The sequence below is a fragment of the Anser anser genome (genome assembly GCF_964211835.1).
Source record: "Anser anser genome assembly, chromosome: Z".
Taxonomy (NCBI): Eukaryota; Metazoa; Chordata; class Aves; order Anseriformes; family Anatidae; genus Anser; species Anser anser.
This window is the reverse complement of record NC_139723.1, coordinates 32877364-32905322: the sequence shown is the minus strand read 5'-3', so window position 1 is coordinate 32905322 and position 27959 is coordinate 32877364. Positions and strand designations below refer to the sequence as shown.

Genomic DNA, 27959 nt, shown 5'->3' with positions numbered 1-27959 from the left:
GGAGAGATCCTTGGGGAAGAAGTGTCTACCCATGAACTTCCCTCCTAAATGGTTTTACTTGTATTCAGTGTTAGCCGCACAGAGGTATGGTGGCTCCAGCTTCCTTTGATTGCTGTATTTTTGGTTTGTTTTCTGCACAACAACCTGTTTGGCTAGCTCTCAGCCTTGAAAAGGAGATGTGGTTCAGATGTGGTACTGCCCATCTCCTTCAAATTAAGCATGCAATCAAGAACCCTCCTGGCTGGAGCTTGTACATCTTCCTGCTACTTCACTGTGTCTGGCAACTCATTCCCTAGAAAGACTTAACTTTAACACAGACACAACTTTAACACAGGACATAGGGGTCACTGAAGTACTGAACAGAGCTCTCCGTGAAGAGAGTGCAAATCGGGTCTAGACTAGTTAGCAGTTTACATTACAGTACACAGCATACCCAGTAGAAATCATCACCCTACCTGGTAAGGTTTGGAAACTGCTCGAGCTTCTCAGGATTACCTGTTCTGAAAAAACTAGGTGCTATGTCTGAAGGGCAACTATTAGCACCCTCACCTTGAAGTGATATTTCAGCAAATAAATTCAGAATTAAAAGTTGCAAGCACTGTATGTCAAGCTACAGTTGTGCCATTTCCTGGAACAAGCAGAAAGTGTATATTGGCTCTTTTTTTTTCTTTCTTTCTTTCTTTTTTCTTTTTCCCCTCTGATGAGAAACTGAAGTAATTTTCCTCAATATTTAGTGGGGAGAAAGAAAATTCCCACTTGGCTGAAAGTAAAGCAAGTACTGACTTAAAGAAAATTACCAATGAAAATAAAGCTGGAATAGAAACTTAATTTCAGCTCTGCTGCACTGATGGGCTGTCATGAAAGAAGTATCTTTACAGTCGCACAGAGGATAATCACTGACAGGCTCATATCCAGCTATGTGGTCTCCTAAGAGAGCTCAAGGCTAAACCCAAATTGCTTGAAACATTTTCACCATGTTGTTTCCTTATTTTTCCTGGGACATTTTGCAGTATGTGAAGCAAGCCGTCTATGTAAATCTTTGCATTATCTGAGCTCTAAGTGTCTTGAAGCAGGGACAGTCATCTTCTGGGCATGTGTGTATAGCAAATAAGCTGGGAGGATCACCAGTAGCTTAGTGCTGTGCAAATCAATGGCCTTGAGGAGGACACGTTCAGGTACTTCTCTGAAGCCAGGTCTGAATGTTTTTGCACATACAGGGGAACTTCCTGATGCTACAAATTGCCTGAGCTGACAGCTGACCACCACCACTGCAAGAAAAATCCCAGCCTCACTGAAGTTGGTAACCTGAAGCTTCACTTCCATCATATCCCCTGTGAGTCTGTTTCTGCCTTAGTAACAACAGGGAGATGTTCACCGCATATTTATCTGTTTGTACAAAAAAAAAAAAAAAGAAAAAAAACCACCTTAGTCAATGCTAAGATTACATTTTATAACAAGTTACAGCATTGCCTACACGGTGTCTTCAGCCTGACAACTTTGCTAACGTTTTTCAGAGCCAGTTAGAAAACTAGGACAAAATCAGTGTTTTCACTCAGAAAACTCCTTCCCTCTTTGCAGAAATCTTTAATTACAGCTGCAAAAAAAAAAAAAATCAGGACAGCTTTTTTTTTTATTTTTCCTCTTCTCCTCTCCCCCCCCCCCCCCCCCCCCCAGCTCCCCTCCTCCTTCCCAAAGACATCCTGGAAGAAATCACACTAATTTAGTGGATAAGCTGAATTCGATACATTTGTACCCATTTCAGATTTTCTTCAGTTATACCACAGACAAATTCTCCTGATATTCCCTGGAAGACATCAGACATCTACCTCTGTAAACAGAAGGTTTTACACATTGTGCATCCCTCCTGGGGGGATCAGACTTCCCAACTGCTTCCTGGATCGATGCCTATGTACACAGCACCAGGATCCACCTGGTGTTTCCAGGACTGATTGTTCCTGCATCTTTCCTTCTAGCCCAGAGTAGGGCTTGAGAAGGAAGTGGGATGAGAAGAGGGACTGCTGCATCCCCCCTTTCCATTGCCTAAGCAGCCGTTTTTCCAGCCAGCAGGGCTGAGGGCTGGTGGTGCTGCTGTGGTTCTCAGAGGAAGAGCCAAATTAGCCTTTGGAAACCTGTGTTTCCCCTCCAACACTGCAGAGACAGTTTTGGCACCTCGCTCACTGTCCAGGGTGTGATTTCACGATACAGCCGTGCTGAATGCAGAGGATTGGGTGAGAGGCTAAGCCATGGACTGACCAGGATGGGACGGACATGCCTTCTGTTGGAGAAAATCAGTTAAATTCACTCAGACCACTTGAGCTTCACCATGGAGCTGTACTCCTTTTCTGCTTTCTCAGCTGCAGTGTTATGACTACGTGAACTAGTCACCATTTAAAATGCTCCATATACATAATACTTTCTACCTGCATAAGATATGGGGTCCTTATTTACTGCATTTCATAAAATAATGCATCAATATTTATTTAGATAGTCATCTGTATTTTTTCCTCCTAAAATCGTGAATTAATATCTGAATAATTCACTCCATTTATGCTATTTTGTTAACACCTTATTCTTGCCTTATGAACAGTTCACTTTATTCCCTCATTTTATGAGAGAAATGGGTTTATAAGCTGCCCTTTAACTCTTTCCAGACTGGCTTAAAATGATCCTCTGCTTTATTTCTGAAGTGCTGGGGACTAGTGCAATTCAGAACCCCCTGTTCTGGTCATGTAGTTTCTCTTTGCCTCCTTTCAGTGCCCTGGAGATTTATTTTTGTTTAGCTTTCTCTCTCCATTCAAATTGAGATTGCTATTATTAAGATGTGTTTAGAGAACAGAATTCCACTCTTTACTCTTTATTTTTGGCTTCTGGCTGACTATGCTTGATAATTACATGTAACCACTTCACTTTGTAATATATTCCCCATATTTCCCTTCCAGCTGACCTAACACTTTCATACAGTAACATACTACAAAGTTCACTAACCCTTTTTATCTTGAGGCATAATTGGGGCTCTGTGTTTCTGAATCTCTGAAGTCCACATCAATCCTTCTAAGCAAACTTCCTTTCAAATGCAGATAAAGTAGAGTACTTTTTCTCAACTCAATGAAGAAAGCTCCTTTGCCTTCTTTCTTATCTGCTTTATGATATCTGTTTCATAATTTTAAGTGGCGAGAAATCCTCTTGTTATCTTCCATGGCATTTAAAATGTGTGTTGAATTGAAAAGTAGTCTAATTGTATTTGATAGTGGGTGAATCAGCTGAACTGCCTGTTAACAGAATTGAATATATTCTGCCCCAAAAAAATCTGTGCAAATTTCCTTTGTACTAGCTTCTTTCACACATGACCGGCTGTGTTTGGCTGTACGAGGTCACTTTGTTTCACATTGCCAGTTAATATTAGATAGCAAAGGCACATGCACAAGCTCTAGAGGTCTCAGAAATGGTCATACTGTACGCAGGCTGTGCTGCGTGCACAGGTGGATGTGAGAGCTCTGGGCTGTACTCCTCTGAAGATGTGCTGGCAGGAACACCCACTCCAGGAGTCTCCCGCCTCTGATGTCCTGTTGGCCATGTCCATGTAACTGCTCCTATGGCTTGGGAAACGGATTTAGATTAAACATCACCTGTCTCCTCAAAATGACAAAAAGTAGCTAATTTTGTGTACAGCCCAGTCCACTACTCGGCCTCAGGTGTGCTGCAGCCAAGGGCTGCGATGCCAGTATGAGCAATTGCCTGTGCACGGCAGCTGCTTGAACCAGCACACCATTGTAAGAGAGGTGGTCACAGAGCCTGTCCCCCCTGGTTACCTTGATGGTACTGCCAAACTGACAACTGAGGTTGCGAGCTCTCCGTGACCTTAAGGCCCTGATCCAGGAAAGCATGAAGGATATGCTTCAGTTTGCCTTTTCCGTGCAAAGTACAGAAGCATGTCCTTAACATTAATCACATGCTGAACTTCTGTTGAAATCATTTTGCAAGGGATGAGGACAAACCCAGCAACTCTACAAATGGATCTTTGTTAAATAAAAATGCAGTTTTTATCTCTTAGGTCTCTGTTAATAGGTCTAGGATGTGGCTTTCTACTGAAATGTTTCAGTGAAAGTATAAATTACTTTGAAAGTCTCTATGAAATATTCCCTTTGTCCTTCCTCTTTTGCTATTTTCCATCAGCAATTCACCACAAAGAATGCATTTCCCACCAATTTGAAAATACAGCCAAGCAGCATCTTAATCTGCATTGTCTGTATGCCTGCGAGCTGTGTGTTTCAGAAAGTGTTGCTACTATTTTCCACTTTAGATCTGAAAGAAACTAAAAATAGCCAGACAGAAGGTACCTAATCAGCTTGGCAGCACATCTCTGTGCCATGGAAGATTTATTCTTATTCTTTGCAACTTGATCTGGGCACTTTAAGAATAAATGCTATCTAGCTTCCATGCCCAGAAATACATACAACCAAACATGGGTCTGGCTTATTGCATTCCAGGGCAGAAACATTTTGTTGCTGTGTTTTACACCTGTCTCCTAAGAGTTACATTTGTTTGGAAAGGCTACCTGTCTGGTGGGGAAACTCATTGTTTGTACCCCCACTGATCGAATCAGCCATATTCTGAGAAGAAAATGAAGAAAGATGCCGCAAACTCAATTCTTGCTCTGATAGGTACAGATTCTTCTGCAGGGCTGGCAAATGGCACATAGTATTCTCCCTCCCTGTCAAAAAAAAAAAAAAAATTAAAATAGGAAATAGGTATGGATTACAACTACCATATATTGCATAAATGCAATATTCTTTGCCAGATAATGTTTTTGTTCTAAATGGTTAGCATGACCTAATGAAAGAAGTTGCATTTAATATATTATCAGTATCATTCTCCACATCAAAGGCAGAAATACAGTAATGCACATAAAAGGCAAAACAATGAAGGATTTTGGCTCTTGCTACCTTCTTCGGGAGGAATTTGCTTTGTACTGCAAAACCAGGCTGTCAAGCAAAAGTAAAAACGGGCATTTTCACTCTCTTTGAGTTGGTGGGAAGTTTGCCATTGATTCTGAACCAGAATTTAACCCTAGGGACAGAGATTCAGATCTCTGGGATCGAAAAGGATGAGCTTGAAAGTAGGAATAAGATAAAGCTAAAGAAACAATGACTTCCTGAGTCTGCAAATAGCACGAAACAATTAGTCAGCAGTTTGCCCACTGCTTTGTGCATGGCATTTAATTAAAACAACTGGGGGTGGTGCAGGAGGGAAGAAGCACTGTACTCTATACAATACCTCCATACACGTTGGTGGGCAGTTTTCTAACTTTACAGGCTTACTTGCAATAAGCCCTGAAAGTGCGAATAGTTTTCCTATATGTGAATTATAGGTGCCATATTAAAATTGTCAGGAAGATCCTACCATAAATATTTTGAGAGGTGTGAAAGCTTACTATTATCATTCGCACCTGACATGCATACACAAAGTTGGCAGATTCCAGATTCACTCAGTATTTTTAAGACTCGGATTAATAGCAATAGGGGCTTTCCAGGGTTTTAAATACCAGTCTCTTCAGAATTTATGGGCAAACTTTACAAGTAGAGATGGCTATATGCGCATCAGCGTGGGCAAACTTTGCAGGTAGAGGTGCCCTTTAGCGCACTTTTTATCACTAACAGACCAACCACACCGCTTGTGCAAAGCACACTGGGCACAGTTTTGCTAGATATCCCGAATCAGAAGACGGCACAGGCACCCCGAAACAAGAAATCGAGTCAAGAGGCAATGCCAGGGTCAGTCTGAAGCCAGACGGACAATGAAGGGGGGCTTTGGGGAAGAACCGCAACACCCAGTAGTGTCTTCTTTTGGGGGAGCTGCAGGCAGGCGGGCAGGGCAAGGGGCAGGCAGTAGCAGGGCAGGGCCCGGAGGCAGGGGCCAGGCTGGGCAGGGCAGGGGCCGGGCAGGGGCCGGGGCGCACGGCGGGCAGCTCCGGGGCGGGACGGGGGGCGCAGCCGCCGCAGCCCCCCGGGGCCGGTCCGGGGCTGGAGCGGGGTCTCGCCGCGATGCGGGCGGCGGGGAGCGGGGGTAAGGGAGCCCCCCCCCCCCTCCCCCGGCACCGCAGCCCCACCGCCCGCCCCCGGTGCGGCTGGCCCCGCGCCCTCCCCTTCCTCCCCCCCGCCCGGAACGGGACCCTTTAAGAGGAGGGGGCAGCGGCTGGAGGGTTTGGCCAGGGGACGGGGCCGCTCCTGCGAGGGCTCCGGGATTGGGTCGCCCGGGCAAAAGGAAGAAAAAAAAAGAAAAAAAAAAAGAAAAAAAAAAGGAAAATAAAAAGCAGAAAGGGAATTAAAAAAAATAAATAGGGGTGGAAGCAGGCGAAGAGGGGAGGAAGGAAAAAAAAAAAAAAGGAAAGGAAAGGAAAGCTGTCCCCAAACTGTGCCAACTCCGAGCGAGCAGGGATGGTGCACCCCGGCTGGGTCTGCTTGCTGCACAGCTCCCTCCTCCTGCTGGCCAGAGCGCGGCAGAGCCGCGGCGCCTGCCCGCTCGGCGGAAAGGTAACCGGGGGGGGACCGGACCGGCCCCGAGCAGCCGCTGGGGGGGCGCGGAGGTGGCGCGGGGGGGCGCGGAGCCGCCGGGGCTGGGGGCTCGGGGGCGCCGGGGCTCGGGGCGTCGCGGGGCTCTGGGGAGCGGAGTGATGGAGAGGGGCGCGTCGCTGCCTTTGCACCTGAATCCGCACCCCGTGCTTCGCTTTCCGCCCGTGGGGAGCCGCCCCGAGGCCCGACGGCGCGGTGGGAGAGAGGGAGATCCCGGGAGGAGCCCGAGCAGGACTTTTTTTTTTTTTTTTTTTTTTTTTTTTTTTTTTTGCGTGATTTGCTGCCAGCTTCCCTCTCAGGGTAGCCTGTTGGCTGACTGCTTTCCCCTGAGCACGGTGGAGCAGGTTCAGACCAGCGAGTGACGGTGCCCTGTAAGCAGAAACGCAGTTATAAGTGGTGTTGGGTTTTGTTTGTGCTCCCGGTTGATGAACCTGACTGCTGTAACCAGCCCAGGTGGACAGAAAGCACAGCCGAGCGTGCTCTGTGCTGCGAGTTAGGAGTGATGCTCTGGCCAGCGTGAGCCCTGCGTGTAGGGTGTCATTTCCACTGAAAATCAGGCACAGAGGGGAAAAAAAACAAAACAGTTTTCATAGATTCATAACTTTTCACTGAAGTTTCTGAACTGACAGCACAAGAAATCATGTAGGAAAAGTCTTCCTGGACTCATTTTGCCTTAATGCATCTGTTAAAGTTGACAGAACGTCCGTGCTCTCTGGTGGCATCTGCTTGGACCTGGAAGCAGCCTGACCAGCAGTGAGGGACATGTATCTCACACCACTTTTGTTCTCCTCCCTGGACGGGGTTACCTGCACCAGCACAGCTGACACAGGGAACAAGAAGCCCTTAGAAGGGAGCGCAAAGCTGCTGCGCTAGAGAGGTGCCAAACGCACAGTGGGCTCAGTGCGGGGTAGGTGCTGAGGGAGAAGGCTTGGTAGCTACAAGAAAGGCAAGGGATGCTCGGTGACCTTTCTTCTGTCTCTCACTTGCTCACACTCCTGCATGAATCCCATTTCCCTCGCTGCCTCCGTCTGATCATGCTGGTCTCCCTGCAGCCACCAAAGCTGAGATGCCTCCTCTGGTGACCCAAGAGTTAGGGCACAGTGACTCAACTGTCTGTCAATCTACGTGTGCCTCACCAGAAGCATCTGCCTGAGCTTGGATTAGGCAGAGCCTGACTCCTGCCTTGGGGAGGATGCCTTGGCACCTTGTTTGTGCCTGGAACCACGCTGTCAACTGGTTTTGTAGGTGGCCAGCTGTGACAGTCGTAGCACAGATCAAGCCTCTGGAGCAGGTGCCCCCTTCCTCTTCAGGGCATGAAGCGTAACAGCTTGGGCTAGTGTGACTCTGCCGTGAGGAGCTGGAGGGAACAGGAAAAAAAAAAAGGAAGAAACTGTGCAGAAAAAGTTGTAGTTACAGACGTGGCTAATTCGTTAATTTGGTAGGACAATGCAGGGAGTTTTCCTTAGGAGCCAGTGGTGGGACCTGCGTCAGTTGCTGGCAAAACTGGAGGTGAAATATGTTAATGGCACCTCATTACCTGCTGGTTATTCTGTCATTAAAATGCGAGGCCACCTGTAGTTCTGGTATTGGCAGGCTGTTTCCTGGGGTCATTAGGAGAGCGGTGGTAACCATGTCACCTAGGAATGACAGCATCTGCCTTATCTGCAGAGGTGTTAAACATGTCCTTAGAAGTGTTTATACCAACCCCTGAAAAAAAAAATAATGTTCCTCTTTGCCCCTGCATTATCAAGGAAGTCTTTTCTTGTGCTCGTTTTTATCCAAATTCTTGATAGGAACTTCTGTGCATTTTCTTACCTATCTAGATTACAGGGATGCCTTTCTTCTTCTTGTCAGTCACCTAAAGCTCCTATTGTGAATGAAATATGTGCATCAGTGTCTGAAAGAGACAAATTGCTATTTTAAAGAGTGAGCATACAATTCTTTAGAGGCCTTTTCATCATCATTCCATATTATAATTAAAGCTGCAATCAATAATGAGCCCCATCATTCTTTCTTTCACAGAAAAAAAAAAAAGACTTTGAAAACAACCTAAAATAAAGTATGTTGGAATCCTTTGGATTATATTGCAGTTACTAAGTAATGCAGTCTGGTGGTGCTTTCTTTTAGCTAAACGTTGGAGTGTATTGGTAAATTTAAAGCCAGAATCCAGAGATTTACAGCAGAATGCTTGTGGTTGTAGGTGGTTAATGTTTTATGATGCGTTGCTTCTGATAAGGGACCAGTTAATTTAAATGGCTGCTTCTCCCCCACATATTTACTTCAGTAGATTAAGTGATGTCTGCTGTCAGTCCTCAACTTATTAGTTAAAAACTTGTGTTTTATTTTTCATTTCTGGCAAGTGGAGACTGAATTTGTGTTCTGTGAATAGCTGTAGTCAGCGCAGTGTTTATCCATGGGTGAGTTCTGCTTACAGTCTTAGCTGACTTTTAGAGTGTCAGCAATGTAAATGGGCAAAAACTCAAGAGAACAACTGTTAAAAATGAGCCTAGCATTTCTGCATGCATTACTGTAGCTGCATGGGGCACTTTATGTGGTGAGTAAAGACATGGTCTTTGCCTCAGTTAGGTATAAATGAACATGACAAGATACGACACCAGGACAGGTAAGAAGAAGGGAGAAAGCCATATAGGGAGGGCTATAGGGCTCTCTGCCTGGGTGAAATACTGCATGCCACATGCTCTGGCTTCTGTAGCAAGAAAAAAAAAATTAAGAGCATATTGTGGATTGAGAAACAAGGCAATCTTGGGCTGATGTATGGAAGACATGGCTGTGGAGCCGAGTATGAGGGTTCAGGGTCCTGAAAGACACTGAAGCAGAAGAAAGCACCTATCTGCACAGCGTGTGATGTGCTTTGAGCTGAAAAAATTATAGTAAACATAAATGAGAGACAGAAGATAGAAGCCAGCAGAAGTGATGTGCCTTGCTCAGTCATGTAGGCAGACCTTGGCCAGGTTTCCTGTGCCTGGAGTTCATATCCACTTCCTAACTCTTTGGACAGCAGCTCTCCTTCCCCTCAGGGCTTTCGTTCCTGGTATCCCCACAACATTTTCCTCTTGCGACTATTCATTAATATTATTATTAATTTTCATCACTCTGTTACTCCTTTTCTAGATGTTCAGGGTACTGTCACTAGATGCATTCTTTGTTTCTCCTGTTCTTCATAGAATTATTTTCTGGATGTTTACCATTATTTTATGGTCAGTACATCATCTGGCCCACTTTGAACTAGTTTCTCATAATAAAGAAGACAGATCCTGCTTGGCATTACTCTTCCAGCAGGATTATTGCTGCATTACCTGAAATGATTTGTGCTGTCTGACAAATGCAGTAGAATTTGCGTACCTGAAGACCACAGGTTGCTTTCCCTGGTGGTCCTAGAAATGCTGCTGGAAAAGCAAGCTACTGGGAGTAATTACAGTGAACTGAATCTGAGTCTTGGTGCTTTTTTTTTCTGAAATCTGAAAAGAGAAACATTCCGGAAATATAAAGAAAATACCTCCCAGTCATAGCCTCTGCTCTGTTGAAACAGATAGAAGGAAGGCAAGGGGTCACTGGAGTTTTCACGGCCACCCATGAATGATTGGCTTCCTGGTTTGAGAGCGATGTTGGGATAGGAGCTACCATGCTGTGGGTTGAGCTACCACTCCATAGTATGTCACTTTACTCTCCCATTCTTCAAGCTTTCTTGTTCTTTCTCGGACCCTTCTTCAGCTGCTGGGGAACAAGACCTTGATGTGCACCACATTTTTCCAGGGTTTCTGCAATGCCTGATGCTGTTGTCCTCTCGCTTTGAGGAAGCGTTATCTATCTGTACATGCCCCCATCCATTCTCGGAGTGGGTGACTGTGCAGCCGTGGTGAGGTCACTGCCATCTCATGGCAGGGGGTGGGTCCCATAGGTCTATGTGTCCCTTTGACAGTGTTATCTTAAGCAGCTCCTTTTCCTTCTCCCTCATTCCACTGCCACTTCATAGTGCTTCATGTGCTGTCAATCTTAAGAAACCGAGCTGGCTGGAGAAAAGCCTTTTTCTTCCTCATTTGTTTTTTGTTTTGTTTTGGTTTTGTTCCAAGCAATCTGTGGTTCCCTAACCAGTTCACAGTATGTTCCCCTGGGGAGATGAGGTAGCGGAAGACACTATGCCATCATACTGAGCAGCCAGAAATAACTTGATGTAGGACTCCTTAGCGGGCAGCTAAACTTAGGCACAAAGGATATATGCTATGGCAGAGAACATGTGCTATGCATTGTGCAGTGTTACATCAAATCTTGGTGCAACAGCAAAATGAGAGACCTCATTCAGGACTGCCACTCTCTTCCTTATGCTGCTCCTCCAGTTCTTCCCTTGCTCCATGTTTTTGCTATAACGTGTAGTGCAATGTGTACCACCCGTAAACTGGGGAGCAGAGACAGAAATATGCGTAACAGTCTATATGTGAACCTGGCTTTTTTGTTAGTACACTACTGAAAGTGAAATTCCTGGAGCTGCCCAACCCAACTCTCCCTTCAGCCTCCAGGATACCACTTTCACAGCAGTTTATGCTGGTTTTAAAGCACCCCTTGCTGAGGTAAGAGTTGTGTAGAAGGATCCTGCTACAAAGGGAAATAGGGTTGTAGCACCTTTATCTACTGCACGTTCTTAGGGAAATGAGGTGAGAGAGAGGGGCTGCCAGTCACGGCACATGCTGCGATGCTGAGCAAGCCTTGGCACTGCTCCTGTGCTATCTCACAGCCACCTAGAGCGTTGTTTAACAGCTCCCCTTTTACGGTCTTGGGGAGAGATTATGCCCTTGCCTTTCCCTTTCTGAAGCTGGACTGAAACATATGTGAGCTCCAGGAGGCACACTGGGACGTGAGAGGTTTCCCAGGTTGGAAGCAGACCTGTCCTCTGGCCCTCACACCAGCTCTGGGCAATGTGTGAGACCCTGGGCAGTCTGAGAAGAGAGATTTCCATTGCCTTTGGGACAGGCTGCAGCTGTTGGTGTGGAAGTGCCTGCAAAGTGCTAAGACATTCTGTTGCGCAAGCTCTCGGTCACTACAAGAGGAGCGAAAAGTTCGCTGGGTCTCAGCCTTCTTTCTTTTGCTACCTGTGCTGTAGGCTCCGAAGTGTGACTGGTTTGCTCTGTGCGTGGTGGTCTGTGTAGTCTGACAGTGGTACCACTAATAGCTAGCAGTATTACCCTGCTTTCAGTATCAGATTGCAAAAGGTATGGGGATTTACAGAGCAAAAAATCATGAGGCTGCAGTGCCAAACACCCTTCCAGCTGCGCTGTGTACAGTGGTCTGGAGCAGCACTGTCACTGGCTGGTGCCATCCATTTGGGCTTGAGTCTGCCGGGTGGCTTTATTCAGGAGCTGAACTGAGAATGTAAGAGGACCGGTGGCCACTTGTTCCTTACAATTCCTGTGGTTATGCTTGCTCCTGCATGTACATGATCAGACTTGCGTGAAGTGAAGGAGTGTTGACCTCCTAATCTCATACTGGTCCCAGATGCCTCTTCTGTCTTTTTACTTGCTGGCTGCTGTCTACATCCAGTTTGTTTCTCACAACAAAGGTGTGTCTTTACATTTTACCTGCTGGCTAAGGGCAAGAGGGAACCCAGTCTGGTTTTCCTTCTTGCTTTCCTGTCTATATTTGTTTTCTCATATTCTTTCTCAGTCTATGTCAGATTCATACTAGTCATACTAGTTCATACTGTATCTTCCTTCTGTCTCACTGCTGCATTATATTCATTCTCTTCCTCCCATGGTCTTCAGGAATGTTTTTATGGCCTGCAATTTAGAAGGGTGTTTCAGGACCATCTGATAGGATGCAAAGATGTAGCACAGTGTTACCAAAACTTGGGTCTCTGAGATATCCTTCAGACCTTTGAAGTGCCACAGAAGTGTCTGAAGACCTCTTTGGTATTTACTTGGCTTTTCAGTCTGTGCTGGTGATCTACACTGCTCACTTCTCTCAAGTTCTGCCTGATCTGCAGCTTGGGCTCGATATAGAGAGCTCTGGGAGAGGCCTGTCCAGGATGAACCATTGCAGACTGATCTTTAAGATTAACCTTTTTGACCCTGGTTCTTCAGCAGAAATATATAAGCAATGTGTTTCTAATAAATTCCTCCAAGCAGCCTGTTCTGCTTTTGGCAGTCAGGCAGGTATCTTAGATCAGCACACATGCACACTTAGCCTTGGAGCTGAGGTTAAAGTTATCTGCGGGCTAAAGACTGACCAGATGTTTGAGTGCATCTGGAAGCCTGTCCTCTTACTTAAACAAGCCAAGGCTCCTGTCTGCGCAGAGAGATAGAAACTGTGTCCATCATTCTAGCAGGGACTACTGCACCAGTGGTGGGTGTCGTGCCTGCTGCTGGTGTAGTGTGACTTGGCAGGATCCGAGCAGGATCTGTTTTGCCCCATCTGCTCTCCTTTCCTGGGGGACTGCTTAGGGCCTAAGCCCCCACCACACTGATGTTCTTAAGGATGGTGTGAGGCACATTTTGCAACAGAACAAACAGCATCTGATTCTGAATTCATGAGCGTTTTGAGACACTTTTTTGAAAAAAAGACAAATCTAAAGAAATAAGCTTTTTTGTTCCCTGTTTTAAAAGGGTATGCCCTGGAACCACAGGCTAGATTTGGCCTGTGGAGTTTCTTTAAGTATTTTCCAAGGTATTACATATGCTTCTCTCCTCCTTAACAAGAAGGAGAATTGGGCCAATGGGTCATGTCTTTGTGTTTATCTGCCATGTGCCACATGCTTGTAAAACAGTATTGCTACCTGCTCCATCAAGACTGTCTGCCAAATTATATCTTGTGTTACTGATTTGTTTAGAGCCTTGTTCAGAGTGGAAAGTTCTCCAGAGATGCTGCGGCACCCTCTGAGCGGGTGTCACGGCAGTTTCTTTGAGGCAAGCCTTGCTGTGCTGAAGTGAGAGGTCCCTAGGTGAAGATGACTGAAACCTTGCTGACCCACTCTACTTCAGCAAAGTGATGGCAGCTTTTGACTTGATAAATGGTGCAAGCTGGATAAGTATGCTGCCAAGAGCATGGCCTGCTTGGGCTGTGCCCTGTTGCTAGTTTTGGCATACGCTGGGGTGATGAGTTGGGATGCCGTTTCTGTTGAGCAGCCGTGATGCTGCCTTTCAGGAGGAGAAAGCTGGGGCCGCGCTTATTATGCTTTTAATTAATGAAAATTGATTTTAAGTCTCAAGGCCTGAGAAGGGTAGTCAAAAGGACTCTGTATGAGCGAAGCCTCTTCAGGGAAAGTCCATGCTGGCAAGCTGTAGAGCCAGGTGGCCTGCTGGTTTGGCACTATGTTTCCCTTGAGCTGGGGGCCTGGCATGTATGTCTGTCTATACTCAGCTGTGTCTCCCTCTACCCCGGCAGAGCGAACTGAACTCCTTCCTGTGGACCATCAAGAGAGATCCCCCATCTTACTTCTTTGGCACCATCCACGTCCCGTACACCCGTGTCTGGGATTTCATCCCAGAGAACTCCAAGAAGGCCTTCCAGCAGAGCCACATTGTGTACTTCGAGCTGGACCTCACTGACCCCTACACCATCTCTGCCCTCACCAGCTGCCAGCTCCTGCCGCAGGGGGAGAACCTCCAGGACGTGCTGCCCCGTGACATCTACCGCCGGCTCAAGCGACACCTGGAGTACGTCAAGCTCATGATGCCATCCTGGATGACCCCAGACCAACGGGGCAAAGGGCTGTACGCTGACTACCTCTTCAATGCCATTGCTGGCAACTGGGAGCGGAAGAGGCCAGTGTGGGTGATGTTGATGGTGAACTCTCTGACGGAGGTAGACATCAAGTCGCGAGGTGTTCCCGTCCTGGATCTTTACCTGGCCCAGGAAGCAGAGCGGCTGAGGAAGCAAACCGGTGCTGTGGAGAAAGTGGAGGAGCAGTGCCACCCGCTGAATGGGCTGAACTTTTCCCAGGTGAGACGGAGAGGCCTGCAGGGTGGCACGGGGCGCCAGGCTGGCTGCGGTGGAGGACATCCTGGCAGCAAGGGCACAGGGCTGGGGTGTGGGGAAGGTGCTCTCCACACATGCCACCTGGAGACTCGCGCTTGTTCCCCCCAGCCCACGCCTCTCCCTCTGCCCTGGGGAGAGTTTCCTAACCATAGGAGTACAGGCCACATCCTAAATTCGTTTAGAGCTGGCCTGGGGAAATCCCTCTCCTCTTCCCTGGGAAGCCTCGGGCAGGCTCCACCCTGAGTGACACTGGACCTTTGGATGTCTGCTCTCTGACCCTGCCAGGCGCATTCACAGCAGCAGCCTGGGGCAGGCTGGGACTCAGTGTCTAAACTTGCTTTTGTAATAGCTAGTTAAGGAGAAAGGTGTAATTGCCTGGGGGGAGAGGGGGCACCGTGAGTAAATTTGGGGCGAACTGCTGGTTGCAAAAGTAGCTCAGTGGACTTCTCAGTGCCCTGAGGAATAGGGGCCCACCCTCTTTATTGGAAAGAGTGTTTTTTTCTTCCTTCTTTTTTTCTTTCTTTTTTCTCCTTTGAAGCCAGGTGAGGGTCAGTACTTCCCTCCTGTCGGGGGCTTCATGGGTTAGTGCAGGCTTTTGTGAACGTGTGTGTTCAGACCAGCTGCATTTTAACACAGGTGTTCATGCAGTGTCATGCCAGGCAAGCTGAACAACCTCAGATCAGTCATGGGGTCTCCCGTCTGGACTAACTATGGCAGGGAGCAGTGTGTGCTGTGGCCCCAGCCTGTTTGGTGGGATCACAAGCATCCAGAAGGTCATCCTCTGGCCTGGGATAGCTTTGCTGCAGGAAGGTGCCGTTTGAGGGAGAGAAAGCAGCACGTGCTTAGGGACAGATGAGGCCTGGTGTTGCAGCATACCCTGTTAGCCCAGGCTGGAAGGACCTTTTGTCTTGCATCTGGGGAGCACTACTGATGCCTGGCCCTTCTCCCTGCATCCTGAGGCCTGTCCTGTCACTGCTGCAGTCTCCCCATGGTGGAATTGAAGGAGCAGAAGGGGAGGTGCAGCCCAACAGGGGCTGGGACAAACATCAGGGATGCAGCCACCCTGGCCAGTCTTCCCTGGGCCCACCAGTGCAGGGAGCAGAGGGTGTATCACTTATACAGTCCTTAGTTGTGGGTGAATCACTCTCACTTCCATCATTTGGAGCTCAGCAGCCCCTCTGCAAGTCTTCAGCCTTGCTTATCTGTGCTCCGAGTCCCTGTGCTCTCACTGTCCGCTCTCAGCTGCTGCTGCCCCAAGAACAGGCCGGGCATTCCCATTTGCTCCACCTCCTATCTGGCTGAGGCTTTATTAACATCATTCCCTGTGTTTTTCTTTGGCTGGCAGTGCCCCTTTGGTTTAGCACATTAGAAAGGGTGGGCTGTGTGCTTTCTCCACTGCCTTACAAGGCGGTGGCAGGGAGGCTGGAAAACGTAGGTTGCAAATCACGGCCTGGTTAAGCCCGCGCAACTGTTGACATTTACTTCGGGCCTTCACACAGCCTTTTTCAAAGAGCGTCTGTTGGTGTGGTGTTTTCCAAGCAGGAAAAATATCAGCCAGGAAGCCACATGGGGTGGGGACACAGACCTGCAGCACACAGAGAGTTGCCCAACCTTGTGATGTTGACTGAAAGCCTTGTGAGAGTCAGAGCCCAGCTGAGGGGGTCAGGGTAACCAGCACTGCAGAGGAAACAGCTATTGTGAAAAACCACAGCCTTTGATTGCCCTGCTAAGTGGGGGAGTGCATGTGAGATGCCGCTCCTCCCGTGCCTACTGTTTGGGCAAAGCAGCTGACCTGCAGGGAGAAGGAGCATGCTCTCCCGTGTGGGAGCAGGTCTGGAGCAACTAATGCACCGTAAATTCACTCCCTTCCTTCTGCCCACTACTAACTTTCCCGTACAGGCAAGCTTGAGGAAAAAGAACCACAGGATGTTTTTTTGTTTTTTTTTTTATGTTTCTAAGCCAATTTCATGGTTGTTTCACATCCTGACTTGCGAACTGCTATGGTTGGCAATTCTGTAAATCCTTGATTTAAGAGCTTTCTTCTCAGTTTGTTCAAGCAGTTGAGTTAATTATGTGTTTAATATAAATCAAACAAAGACTTTGAAATAGGCTCTTTGAAATTGATTTCCTTTGTTTTTATGCCACTATTTGGGAGCCCCCAGTATCAGACCACTTCTGTGTCTGCCTTTCAAGTGAACAACAAATACACAGGGATGACTTATAAAACTCTTAGGAGAATGAGGATGCAAAACCATATAGAGTGGTCTAATCCTTTGAAAGCAATGCTTTTTGTTGCAGCAGAGTCACAGAGAGATGATTTACTTGGCAGAGTCACAACTTTAGCACTCTCAGTTTACATTTTTGCACAAGGCTTGCTCTTTCTTCCATTTGTGATGTGCTCTGACAGCTGGTTGTGCTACCTGGTGATGAGGACTTGCAAGCAGTATGTTGCTATTAGCTAGGTCCCTTTTTGTACCTGTATGATCTGAGAAGGCCTTGTTGGTCTGGTTTTACAAGTGCAGATGAAGGTTTGAAGCAGTTTAGCATTGATTACCTCCCTGGGGCTGCACAACTCCCAGGAACTGCAGGGTCCAGACAAACCCAAGCTAGCGACTTCCCTCTTCTCCCAGTGTGGAAGAAGGAGTAAGCACTCCCTGTCATGGGGCTCTTTCTCTTTGGCTGTACTTATTCCAATTTCCTCTTTATCTTTTGTTTTATGACTCTCTTATTTTACCTGCCAAGTCTCTCTGTTATTGCTCAACTTGGGCTGGCTGCCCACATAGCTAGGATGTAAAAGTATCATTTCTATATGGTACATCATGTTGTGTGCACAACCCATACAGTATTTTACTGCCTCCTCAATCCCTCTCTCTTGTTCCAAGATCTAGGCAACTTTGGTGAATATGGGAAAGATCAGTGTGTCTCCATGGTGGGGTCATAGTGTCTATTGTCCTGTTCCATGCTGATGTTAGGGTGGTTTGTATCAGACTTTCTTCTTCCACCCCACCTCCTTTCATTGGCAGTGCCTCTCTTGTTGCAATACCCTACAAGGATGCAGGTTTCTTTCCTAGTTCCATCAGGGCTTCTAGCAGTTTTTTGTGCCTAAAAGTAACCTGCTACATACTGACTCCCAGCCCTGGAGTGAGTCCCTCAGACCTCCCAGCTGCTCCTTTACAGTTATGCATGTGCTATGTGTTTAGTGGATTGGAGGTGTTACTGCTCCAGTGTAAAGACTCTGGAGCTTTGCTTTTGTCTCCAGCCGTAGTGTTGTGATCATCAGTTTGGTACTGGCTCAGAAAATGAGCTGGCCTTGGCCAGTGCTGTGCCGTGACCTTGGAACTGTGCTTTGGCACACTTGGGTGGTGCCCAGGCTTTTTGTCTCCAGGTTTGAGCTGGAACGGAAGAAGTTTGGACTTGTTGTGTCTATCATCTGCATGGGACCAAGGCATAAGCATGTAGACACTTCTCAGCCAAGGCCTGGCCAGTCTGGCTTCTGTAAGATTGAGACACTATTCATGGAAGACCTTACCTCCTAACAGTTCTTGATTTGGTAAGTGTTTTCTCCACGTTTCCGTCCTATATCTGGACCTTGCCACAGTGTTCTGATCCTACCTGAGCATCAGGGTGCATAGTTGCATCTTCAAAGGTGCTTGGCTTTTGCTAGTTGGCAGCAGAACTCAGGGAGCCCCTAAGGACTGAATGCTCCTGAAATGCTGGCTCCAGCTCTGGGACTGAGCACTTGAGACTCATCTTACATCTTTCAAACTCTTCCCTGTATAGTTGGTTGTAGAAAGAAAAAGAAGCAGAAGCCTGAAAGGTTGATCGTCTTGCATTAATTAGGACATTAATTGTTCATATCTCTACTCAAAGTAACCTCTGCAAGCAAAAACAAAACAAACAAACAAACAAAACAAAACAAACAACAACAACAACAAACACTGAGAGGTTCCTGCCTTTCTCTGAAGGATTTCCATGTCTTTCAAGTTCTGGACCACTGACACAACATTTAGAGCTGTAGACTCCTGCTTAGTAAATATAAACCTCCTGACATAGTCATTTTTCTTGTTTAATTTATGCACCCTTGAGTGCAAGGGTCCCCCTCAGTAGCCAGTGGTATAAAACTATCATTTAGGAGCAGCCCACATCTCTGTGGATAGTTTGGAGCCAAGAGACCCCTGCCTTGTTAGGCATGGAGCAGGGAGTTTTTTTTTGTTGTTGTTGTTTGTTTGTTGTTGCGGTTGTTTTTTTTTTTTTTTGTTGTTGTTCCCCCCTTTGCCTTTATAAGGAAGATAGAGAAACAGCAGTGATGGCTTGGAACTTGGCCTTCACTTAAAAAAAAAAAAAAAAAAAAGATATGAAATTGGAGAGAGTTGTCCGCTGTTTACAAACCAAGGGCTTTTTTTGCTGCATTGAGTTGATAAATTACAATGTCTCTCTTTAACTTGAGGGGTGAGGAGGTCAAACCTTGTTGTGTTTCCATTCATGAGATCCCTCTTCAGTATCGTGTTTGACAACAGAAGTAACAGAGCGTCTCAGAGAAAGGAAATGCAAGGAGGGACACACAGTGGGAGCTGTGCAAGGAGCAGTTCAGATCCAAACTTGAAGCAATGAGCAGAGCAGTGGCTTGATGAAAGAGCCTCTCAAGAGAGGAGCACTCACTGCTGAATGAGAGAACAAGCTGGACAGAAACTATTTGTGGTTACCTGATTGTATCTTTGGCCCCAAGGGTGTAGCTTCAGGATCTATTTGTCAGGCACAGCCCTCACTCCTCAGGTGATGGGCAGATCAGGGTTTTCTGCACGTAAACTGGAACTGAAACAACTGAGCTGAGCCTGTTTGCATCTTGTCTCTTGCAGTCTGTGACCTAGATTTTTTCTTTTTCCAGTTTGTGTATAAACACACCTGTAGCCTGTCTAGGCATCGGGAAAGGGGAATAGGCTCTCTGGTGGGCAGTGAAATAGCTAAGGCTTTGCATTTGTATTGTTGTAATTAGAGTTTGGTTAAGATCTTATTAACTGTAGGAGGAGTTTGGGGTTCTTTGCTCTGCAAGAGTAAAAGGGGAAATAATCTGCTGATCAGCTGCCTGTGCATTTGGAAAGGTAGAGACTTTTTTTCAGTAATTCAGGGCTCTGCAGTGGAGCTTTGAAAATCCCAACTGCAAATTTCACTCTGGCACAGCTTTGTACTGGTCACATGTGCTATTACAAGCTCCTTGCATTTGCGCTCTGCGTGCATGTCAGCTACCTGGATTTTTCCACTAAAAGTGCCATTTGCACAGACTGTTACTCAGTGGAAACAGAACACATGGGGCAGGAAATGTGGCTTTCTCTCTCTCTCAGCTCCCACAGATAATCTCTTGCCGGTGCCTGCCTCCCAGTGTTGTAAGGTGAGCGTGCCAATACACTTTTTACTTTTCCCCAGTTAGGAAGGCCTGGGCGATGAGTAGTGTATCCAGCCCCGAGAGCACTCATGACTGAGTTATCCTGCTCTCCTCTGACAAGTCAGCACCATGCTGAGTGGGAAGCAGGGAGGGGATGCGTGCTTGGTGCCTTGCTTGCATGGTCAGGCAGTCAGATGCCCTCGTGTTGAGCTTTGGCCTGCACATTCTTGGGTCTTGGTGCAGATTTACAGTGATCAGCCATCTCCTTAACATTTTACCTGTTTTCCTTTTGTCACTAACATATTTTGTAGAAGCCCTTCTTGCTGTCTTTGACATCCTTGGCCAGATTCAATTCCATTTGGGTGTTGGCTTTCCTAACTTTATCCCTGGATGCTTGGACAATGTCTCTGTATTTCTCTCAGGTTATCTGTCCTTGCTTCCATATTCTGTATGCTTCCTTTTTGTGCTTGAGTTTGACCAGGAGCTCGTTTTTCATCCATGTAGGCCTTAGGGCACTTTTGCCCGACATTGTCTTTGTTGGGATGTACGATGGACCTCTGTTGAGCTTGGAGCAGGTGATCTTTGAATATTAACCAAGTTTTGTGGGCCCCTCTGCCCTCCAGGGACTTAGTCCGTGGGATTCTTTCAAGTGGATCTTTGAAGAGGCCGAAGTCTGCTCTCCTAATGTCCAGGGTTGTGAGCTTGCTTTTCACCCTTCTTCCTGCCTTCAGGATCCTGAATTCCATTATCTCATGGTCACTGCCACAAAGGCTGCCTTTGACCTTCGTATTCCCAACAACCTTCTCACTGTTGGTGAGGAGGAAGTCTAGCAGATCACCTCTCCTTGTTAATTTTTCTTTCACTTGGAGGAAAAAGTTACCATTAATGCTCTGCAAGAATCTTCTGGGTTGCTCACGTCCTCCTGTGTTGTCCCTCTGATAGAGACTGGCGTGGTTGAAGTACCCCATGAGAACCAGGACTTATGACTGTGAGGTTGCTCCTGTCTGTCTGAAGAGGGCCTCATCTGTTTATTCTACCTGGGTAGGTGGCCTGTAGCAAGCACCTGTTATAATGTCACCCAGCTCTGTCCTCCCTTTACCTCTAACCCATAAACTCTGTTGGCTCCTCATCAGGAGATGAGGAATAGAGCAGCTGAGGCAGAGCTACTCTAGCTGCTTTCTTGCATAAAAGAGCAACATCCCTCTTCCTCTCCCCAGCCTGTCCTTTCCAAAGAGCCTGTATCATTTCATTACAACATTTCAGCCTTTGGAGCCATCCCAACTCCTTGATCCTTTCCCAGCAGTGCACGTTTTCTATGCATTAGCTGTTCTCTCAGCTCTTCCCAGGCTTTCCGTGGTTGAGCAGCATCTGTCTTGCATTGTGGCAGTCGTGTGTGCCCAGTGCTAATGTCCCTGCCCTCAGCTTTACTTCTTTATGCATGTCAATATTTTCTGTGGCTCATTCAGAGACAGTAGTTTTATGAGAGCTTATGCTTGGATGATTCAAAGTCCTTTTCACTCTGACTGCTTCCTAGGAAAGAGAGAGTGGTACCCTTATTATCATGCTGCAGTCCCTGTTCTGCTCCCTTGCCAAGATGAACTGCAAGCCAGCAGACAATCTGTTTTAACAAGAGATCTGGACCGCGCAGTACCTCTGCTCTGTTCTCCTAATTATTTTGCTCCCCGAGCTTTGCTTTATTTGCAAAATCCACTAATGATGGTTGTTTTTTTCTGTGTGTTGTGTCCGTTCCACACACACAGATACACACACACCCGGGATGTTGATATGTATGTTGAATACTGGAGGACAAAGGACTTCCCCTGCAAAGATCATCAGTAGATTACACAGTTGTTTCTCATCCGCCATTACGTCTTCAGTTCTTTTGTCTACCATTTCTGTTTTCCCCATCTTCAGCACATGATTTGTTGGTTTTGAATTTCTGTAAAATCCTACCGCCATATACTCTATTCAGAAGTCTGCTCATTTATGCTATTGCCATTACTAAGTAAGCCTGCAAGCTTGTAAAAAGCTATCAAGATTTGTAGATGGAGTATGGTTTCCATCTGTCCTTGTTGACTCACAATTTTCTGTAATCCTATAATTATTTCCTATAATCTTTATGGAGGCTTTTCATTAGTCCCTTTCATTAGGAAGGTTGATTTGCAAGTAGGATGAGGAGCCCGAAACACAATCTCCAGATATCTGTTGCTTTATCTGGTCTAACAGAGAGGAAGCAACACAAATAATTCTTCACTGTTTTTGGCAGCAGGAAGGATTGGGTCCCTCAATAAAATCCAGGCAGCAGCCTTAGCAGGTAGATGCACATTCACACAAGGAATCATTAATTTCCAGCATGCTTGGATGATGGATGCTTGGTGAACAGAAGTGTGAGCCGTTTGAAAGGGATTAGGCAGATCCCTGGAGGATGGTCACACCAGGGAGCCTCACACATGTCCCAGATATTGTCTCTGATTCAGGACGTGCCTCAGCCTCTGGCAGCATGAAGTGGGGACAGGTGCCAGGAGAAGAACCGCTCTGTCGGTGTTCTGCTGTGGTTGGAGATAGGGCACTGGGCTTGTGCACCCCTGGGCAGGCATGGGGAGGCTGTTCCCAAAACATAACAGGCATATTTTCCAGAGGGGTGGCAGTGGTGAGCAGCTGAAGTGAAGGGCCTAACAGCTCCGGAGCAACGCATGCAATGCTGGTGGGGACAGTGCGTGTGCAGCCCCTGGGCACTGCCAGGTGTCTTGCACCAGGCTCGCCTGGTGCCATTCCAGCAGCTGGGCTCTGCTGGGTGTGCGGGCCACTGGCTGCCCACAACGCACGGCAGGCAAGCACCCGTCTTCCTCCTGGTCCTCCTGCTCGCTTCCAGAACAGAGACACCACAGAAGGCTGGGCTTTGCATTGTTATTCCCCACCCCACTGAATGTGCTGTGCCCTAGGAAAGCAGCGGCTTGTCTTTCCAGGAGGCCAGACAGTACCTGGCTGGTACAATGTCTTTTTTCTTTCCAAAGCCTGACCATAGCACGCATGATGCTCCTGGTGCATTCACTGCTGTCCACCAGCCTGTCCTAGAGAGCCAGCAGTGTGAACTTGGCTTGCACAGCATGCAGTGCCAGTTTATGTGCTGGCTCACAAGGATGGATGCTTGGAGACTGAGCTGAGTGGGAATGAATGAGTGGGATGCTGAGTGCACCTTTCCAAATGTGATCTCTGCATAGTGGATTGAGTTGGTGGAAAAGCAAGCTGATGCTAGGCAGTGTAAAAGTTGGTACTCAGACATAACAGCTTCCAAGCTCCACGGGCTCACTGAGAGCAGGAGAAGAGCTTGGAAGTTGGTGACAAACAGGCCAGCTGATACAAGTTTGGCAGTGTCCTTGCTAAGGAGCACGAGTGCTCAGAAATCCACATTTCACTCCTCTTTATTAGGCTTATTCTTTTCGAGCAGAGATCAAATACAAGAAGACAAGACCGAGCCTCACACCTGAGGGAAGACAGCACGGGATTGCATTACTGCGGCTCTCTGGCTTTACTTCTCCAGTGTGCACCTTGTGGCATTTTGATGAGCTTCCCACAAACTCAGAGGAAAGGTTTGGACTTCTTGTGGAAACCAACTGTATAAATAAATAAAGGAACTCTGAACCAGCAGCAGGGCTGGAGCCCTGCAGTGATGTGTGCTGCTGGATGTGACCCAGGGCTGGGTGTTGAGGACCCTGATACTGATAATACATCCCTGCATCCTCTGACTCAGTATAGGCAGAATTTTCAGTGATTTCACATGGAAACTCGACTCCTGCTGGGAGTGGTGGATTACCTACTTGAAGATTTTCACTTCTGTAAAAATTTTAACTTTTATTTGGATGTTGTCTAAGCAACTCCCTACTTCTCTACCTGCAAACCTTTCATTGTACCATTGAGATCTGGCTCCCTGGCACACCTGAAGATACAGCGTGGAAGTCAAGCTTTTTTCCTGCTTTAGGCTTCCTTTCTCCTTGCTTTGCAGGGGAGAGCTGCCCAAATCACTCAGGCACTCAAAAACCTCTGGCATCTTCCTGCAGTTTTACCCAGCAGAATGCTTTGCACCCAGAAGGACATATAAGTTACCTCAAAATCAGTGGTAAAAAAGGCTAAAGCAGCCTAGCTCTCCACAGTTGCACAGGATCAGCACAAAACTAACTGTCCCAGGTCTTTTGCTGTACATCCTGGGGCTGTGGAGCTTTTGGAGGTTGTGTATTGTAGCTGCTAGCATGCTTGAGCAGGGCTGTCTCAGCAGGGAAGACCAGCTCTCAGCCAGCACCGGACAAAAAGGTTTGCTACTGATGGACTGAGCTCAGTTCTGGAGCTCTTACCTTATTCTGGCCAAACCAACTCATTCTGCTGGGAATTTGCAGCAGTATGATCATCCATGTGTACTGGTTAACTTCAGCTTTGTGATATCCCATGCCTATAATCTTACAAGAATTCTCCCTGGCTTCCATATATGCCTGGGGAGATTTCTGACCATGAAGAATTGGGGTATATGCTAAAGTGCAAGCGTGCCAAATTCCTCTGTAGTTCTTTGAGAGAGTAGTTGAAGTCCTCTTGCTGTTGATACATGTGTAAGAATGGTCTCTCAGGATTTTTAGGGCTGAGGCTTCTTTACCCAAGTGATTGCAGACATCCTGAGCTGAGGTGTATATATACACTCCTTGGGACTCTGGCATGTATCTGTTGGCCAGGTGGTGTCTTGCCTTGGTGAGAAGCCTGTAAGTGTGCATCCCCGTTCCTTCCAGTCTGGTGTCTTGCTCCCAGCCCCTCACCAGTTTGTGCTCTGTGATAACCTGAGTGTTTGAACAAATTGCGTTGGGTACATTTCCAGTTTCCCACATGCCTTCACAAAGGCTTGATCCTGCAAAGCACAGTGATGGAAGGAGTGGCTGGGAGCTGCTAATACAGGCATTATTGCTAAAAAGTAATAATAATAATAATTATTATAAAAAATCATACAATACAGCCTAAGGCTGCACTCCTGGACAGTCTCTGCCATGCAGGCAGCATACAGTAACTTGTTAAGCTAGGGTAATTTGATCACAAGTTTCAGCCTTGGGTGAATTTATAAGGCCTGTTTATTGAGATAAATGGGCTATTGTTACAGATGGGGTCTGGTGGATGAGCTGCATATTTGGGATGTTTAAAAATAAAGCATCTACAGCCATGCTTTCTAGGAAGCACAAAATGGAGAAAAAGGGGAGGGTTACACTGTGAGTCTTTATTTGCTCTGAAGCTGTTGGCAAGTCAAAAGATGATGACCTGGAGAGCTCGGGGTTGTAGCTGATCAACACCACCGCAGGGGACAGATCTACTTGTTAGCAGTATTGCACACGTTTATGTGAGCAGCTCCTTAAAATTCTGCCAGAGAAAAAGAAAGAGAAAAAATGTACTTCCATTTGGGTTTTTCAAGCAGGTTTTTACAGCACTGGAAGAAACTTTCTCCTGACATCCTAAAAAGCATAGGTGAATAGCAGTCTGTCCAGAAGGTATCACAACTGGCTTGGAGTAATGCAATTTTAGACCCCATCCAACTTAAAAAAAATTGATTAGGAACTGAACTGGAAGAATGTTTGCTTAGGTACAAGTAATTGTGACTGAACTTAATTTGCAATGTGAAAAGAGAATATATAGTCTCAACCAGTAATATGTATGATTGATGCTTTAAAGGGGCCCAATTTCCCCAAGCTGAAAATAATTATAGGCCAAATAAAGTGGGAGGAAAAACTCAAGCATAAAAATGTGAATGATAATTGGTAGTTGTTCAAGAATCCTATATTAGATCCCTGAGAAACCACGATTCTGCATTTGCAGAGATGACTTCTTTAGTTAAAAAAAGCTGTTTTGGTTAACAGAGGAGATGAAAGCAGCAATAAAAACCCCAAAATACAATGAATGGAAAAATAGAGGAAGCAAAGTAGACAAGTAATCTGCAAGGAAATGCAGACAATTGATGAGAGAACTGGAGAGAACCAATGAAGAGCCTTTGGGCAGTGGGTTTGGAACAATAAGAAGGGATTCTTTAAATGTATCAGGGACTCATGAAATGCTAGCAGTGGTAGGGGCTCCATACTGAATAGGGTTGCAGAATTGTTGCTTATGAAGTAGACAAGTCAGAAATAACCAGTAACTGTTTCTTGGTGTTTGGAAAGAAGACGACGTTGCATTCATAGCGTGGTCATAAGGGAGTATTTTCTGCTCCAGTAAGAAATTAGTTCCAGTAATTAGGAAAAATATTAAATGTCAGTGTTTTTAAATGTACAAAACATTAACAATGGTTAACTTACAGTCCAGAATATTTAGAGGGTAAGCCAAGAAACTCTTTTAATCATTAATATAAGTGCTTGAAAAAATTCAGGGGAATAGAAAAAAGCCACTGTGTCAGCATTATTCTGGGACAGTGAGTGGGTAGCTCGTCAGGCCAACCAAACCAGTTTGGTCAAAGCATGAAAAGGCTGATAGGCACTGGAGCTGGTGAAGAGCTGAACAAAGGCAGCACGATGATAGCCAGTTTCTCTTGTAAGGGAAGTGGGCCTTGTCTGGCTTGTGGTCCCAGTTTTTGATACGAGTTTTGATGACAGAATTCGTCATGCTGACATAATTACACATTGATTTGAAGGCTTCTGACCTAGTTCATGGTGATACTCTGGTATAGGAGTACACACTATACAAATCAAAGTGACCTATTTTTTTTTCCTCCTTTTTTTTTCTCCCCCGAATACCGGGCTCATGCCCTTTTTTGGAGTAAGCACAAGGGGGCAGAGCTAGAACTGTGTTTTAACTGTGTTCCTGCCTGGCTCCTTTTTCCAGTTCAATGTTGCAAATCACCAGGGTATTTGTTTTTTCTTTTCTTTTTTCTTTTTATTTTTTTCTCTGGAAGATGCAGACACATTTATTCCCAAGGCAATTAGACAGGGTCTAACGCAAACCAGTGGTGTGCCTAAGGAATAACTCCAGGCAGGCACTTCAGCTTCCGGCAGGGCTCATATGTAAAAACAAGGTCAGGCGTTAAGCAGACATCCCAGGACCACTACATGTTAGGGGTCTGCTCCACAAAAGTATCTCTGCTGTCACTAAGATGCTTCAGCTCCGTGCCGGGAGCACTGCACGCCGGGTGAGGGCTGATATCTGTCAGGGTTTTCCTCTGACAGCATTTGGCACAGGCACATCTGAGGTGCTGGCAGAGGGATGCAGAGCTGGGGACAGCAGGTCTTCCTGCTGCATTCCTGCCCGCAGTATGCGTGCTCCATGTGTAGGTCCTGCTTGCCAGGAGACAACCAAGTCCAGGTCCCTTGCCACTGCCATCTCTGACTATGCCAGGACATCATCTAGGCTGTGTTCCTGGCCTGATGACCACCCCTGCATGCTCTGCAGATGGCACAGTCAGAGCTACAGGGAAGCAATCCAGCTTCCCTGGATGTGGGGTTATGGCTCAGGTTTCCACTTGCGGACCAGTCATAATGCTTAAAGGAATGCTGTTTCCTCCAGATATGAAAGAGAGGACTGAGCATCAGTGGTGAGACCAGGGCTCATAGACATGTAGATAGACCATGCTGTTCTGAAGAGAGTCAAAGAGCTTTCCATTGTCTGCAGTGGTGGGAGCTGTGCAAGCACCTCTAACTTCTACCTGGTGGAGGGAGCCCAAACGTAGCTTGTTCCAAGGTTGGGAAGAAGGCAGTTGCTCTGGTGCTATGGCGTTCCCTATCCAGCTAGGCTTCCTGGTTCCTGTGCTCACCTGCCTTTCTTAAGGACTTTCAGAGTGAACCAGAGATAGCCCATTTCACGTTTTTGTCCCAGAGGACAAGGCCATACTTACGTTCTTGTTACTGGTCCAGAGCCTGTCTTGAGGCTTTTGGTAAAAAGCACTTTCCTCCCTTCTTGTGTCACCCATGCCAGGCAGAGGTGCAGATCTGCTGAATTAGGAGGAACATCTTACTTGAAGCTGGGTTCTCACACCTGTTTGAACAAGATCCTCTTCAACCACAGCACCTCTGCTT

The 27959-nt window shown here is 46.7% G+C and overlaps 1 protein-coding gene across 5 annotated transcripts in view; it reads left to right on the top strand.

Moving 5' to 3' along the window:
- The first annotated feature begins 6085 nt into the window (after positions 1-6085).
- LOC310889888 (metalloprotease TIKI1-like) overlaps positions 6086-27959 on the top strand; it is a 75111-nt gene continuing 53237 nt past the window's right edge. For 2 of the 5 annotated variants that reach the window (XM_083818114.1, XM_083818113.1), the window contains exons 1-2: positions 6086-6530; positions 13962-14519. In XM_083818114.1, the coding sequence (XP_083674240.1) occupies positions 6435-6530; positions 13962-14519 (654 nt within the window). In that variant the 5' untranslated portion in view covers positions 6086-6434. The remainder of the gene's footprint in view (positions 6531-13961; positions 14520-27959) is intronic. The other 3 variants (XR_014576874.1, XM_083818111.1, XM_083818112.1) reach the window with 3 other exon arrangements.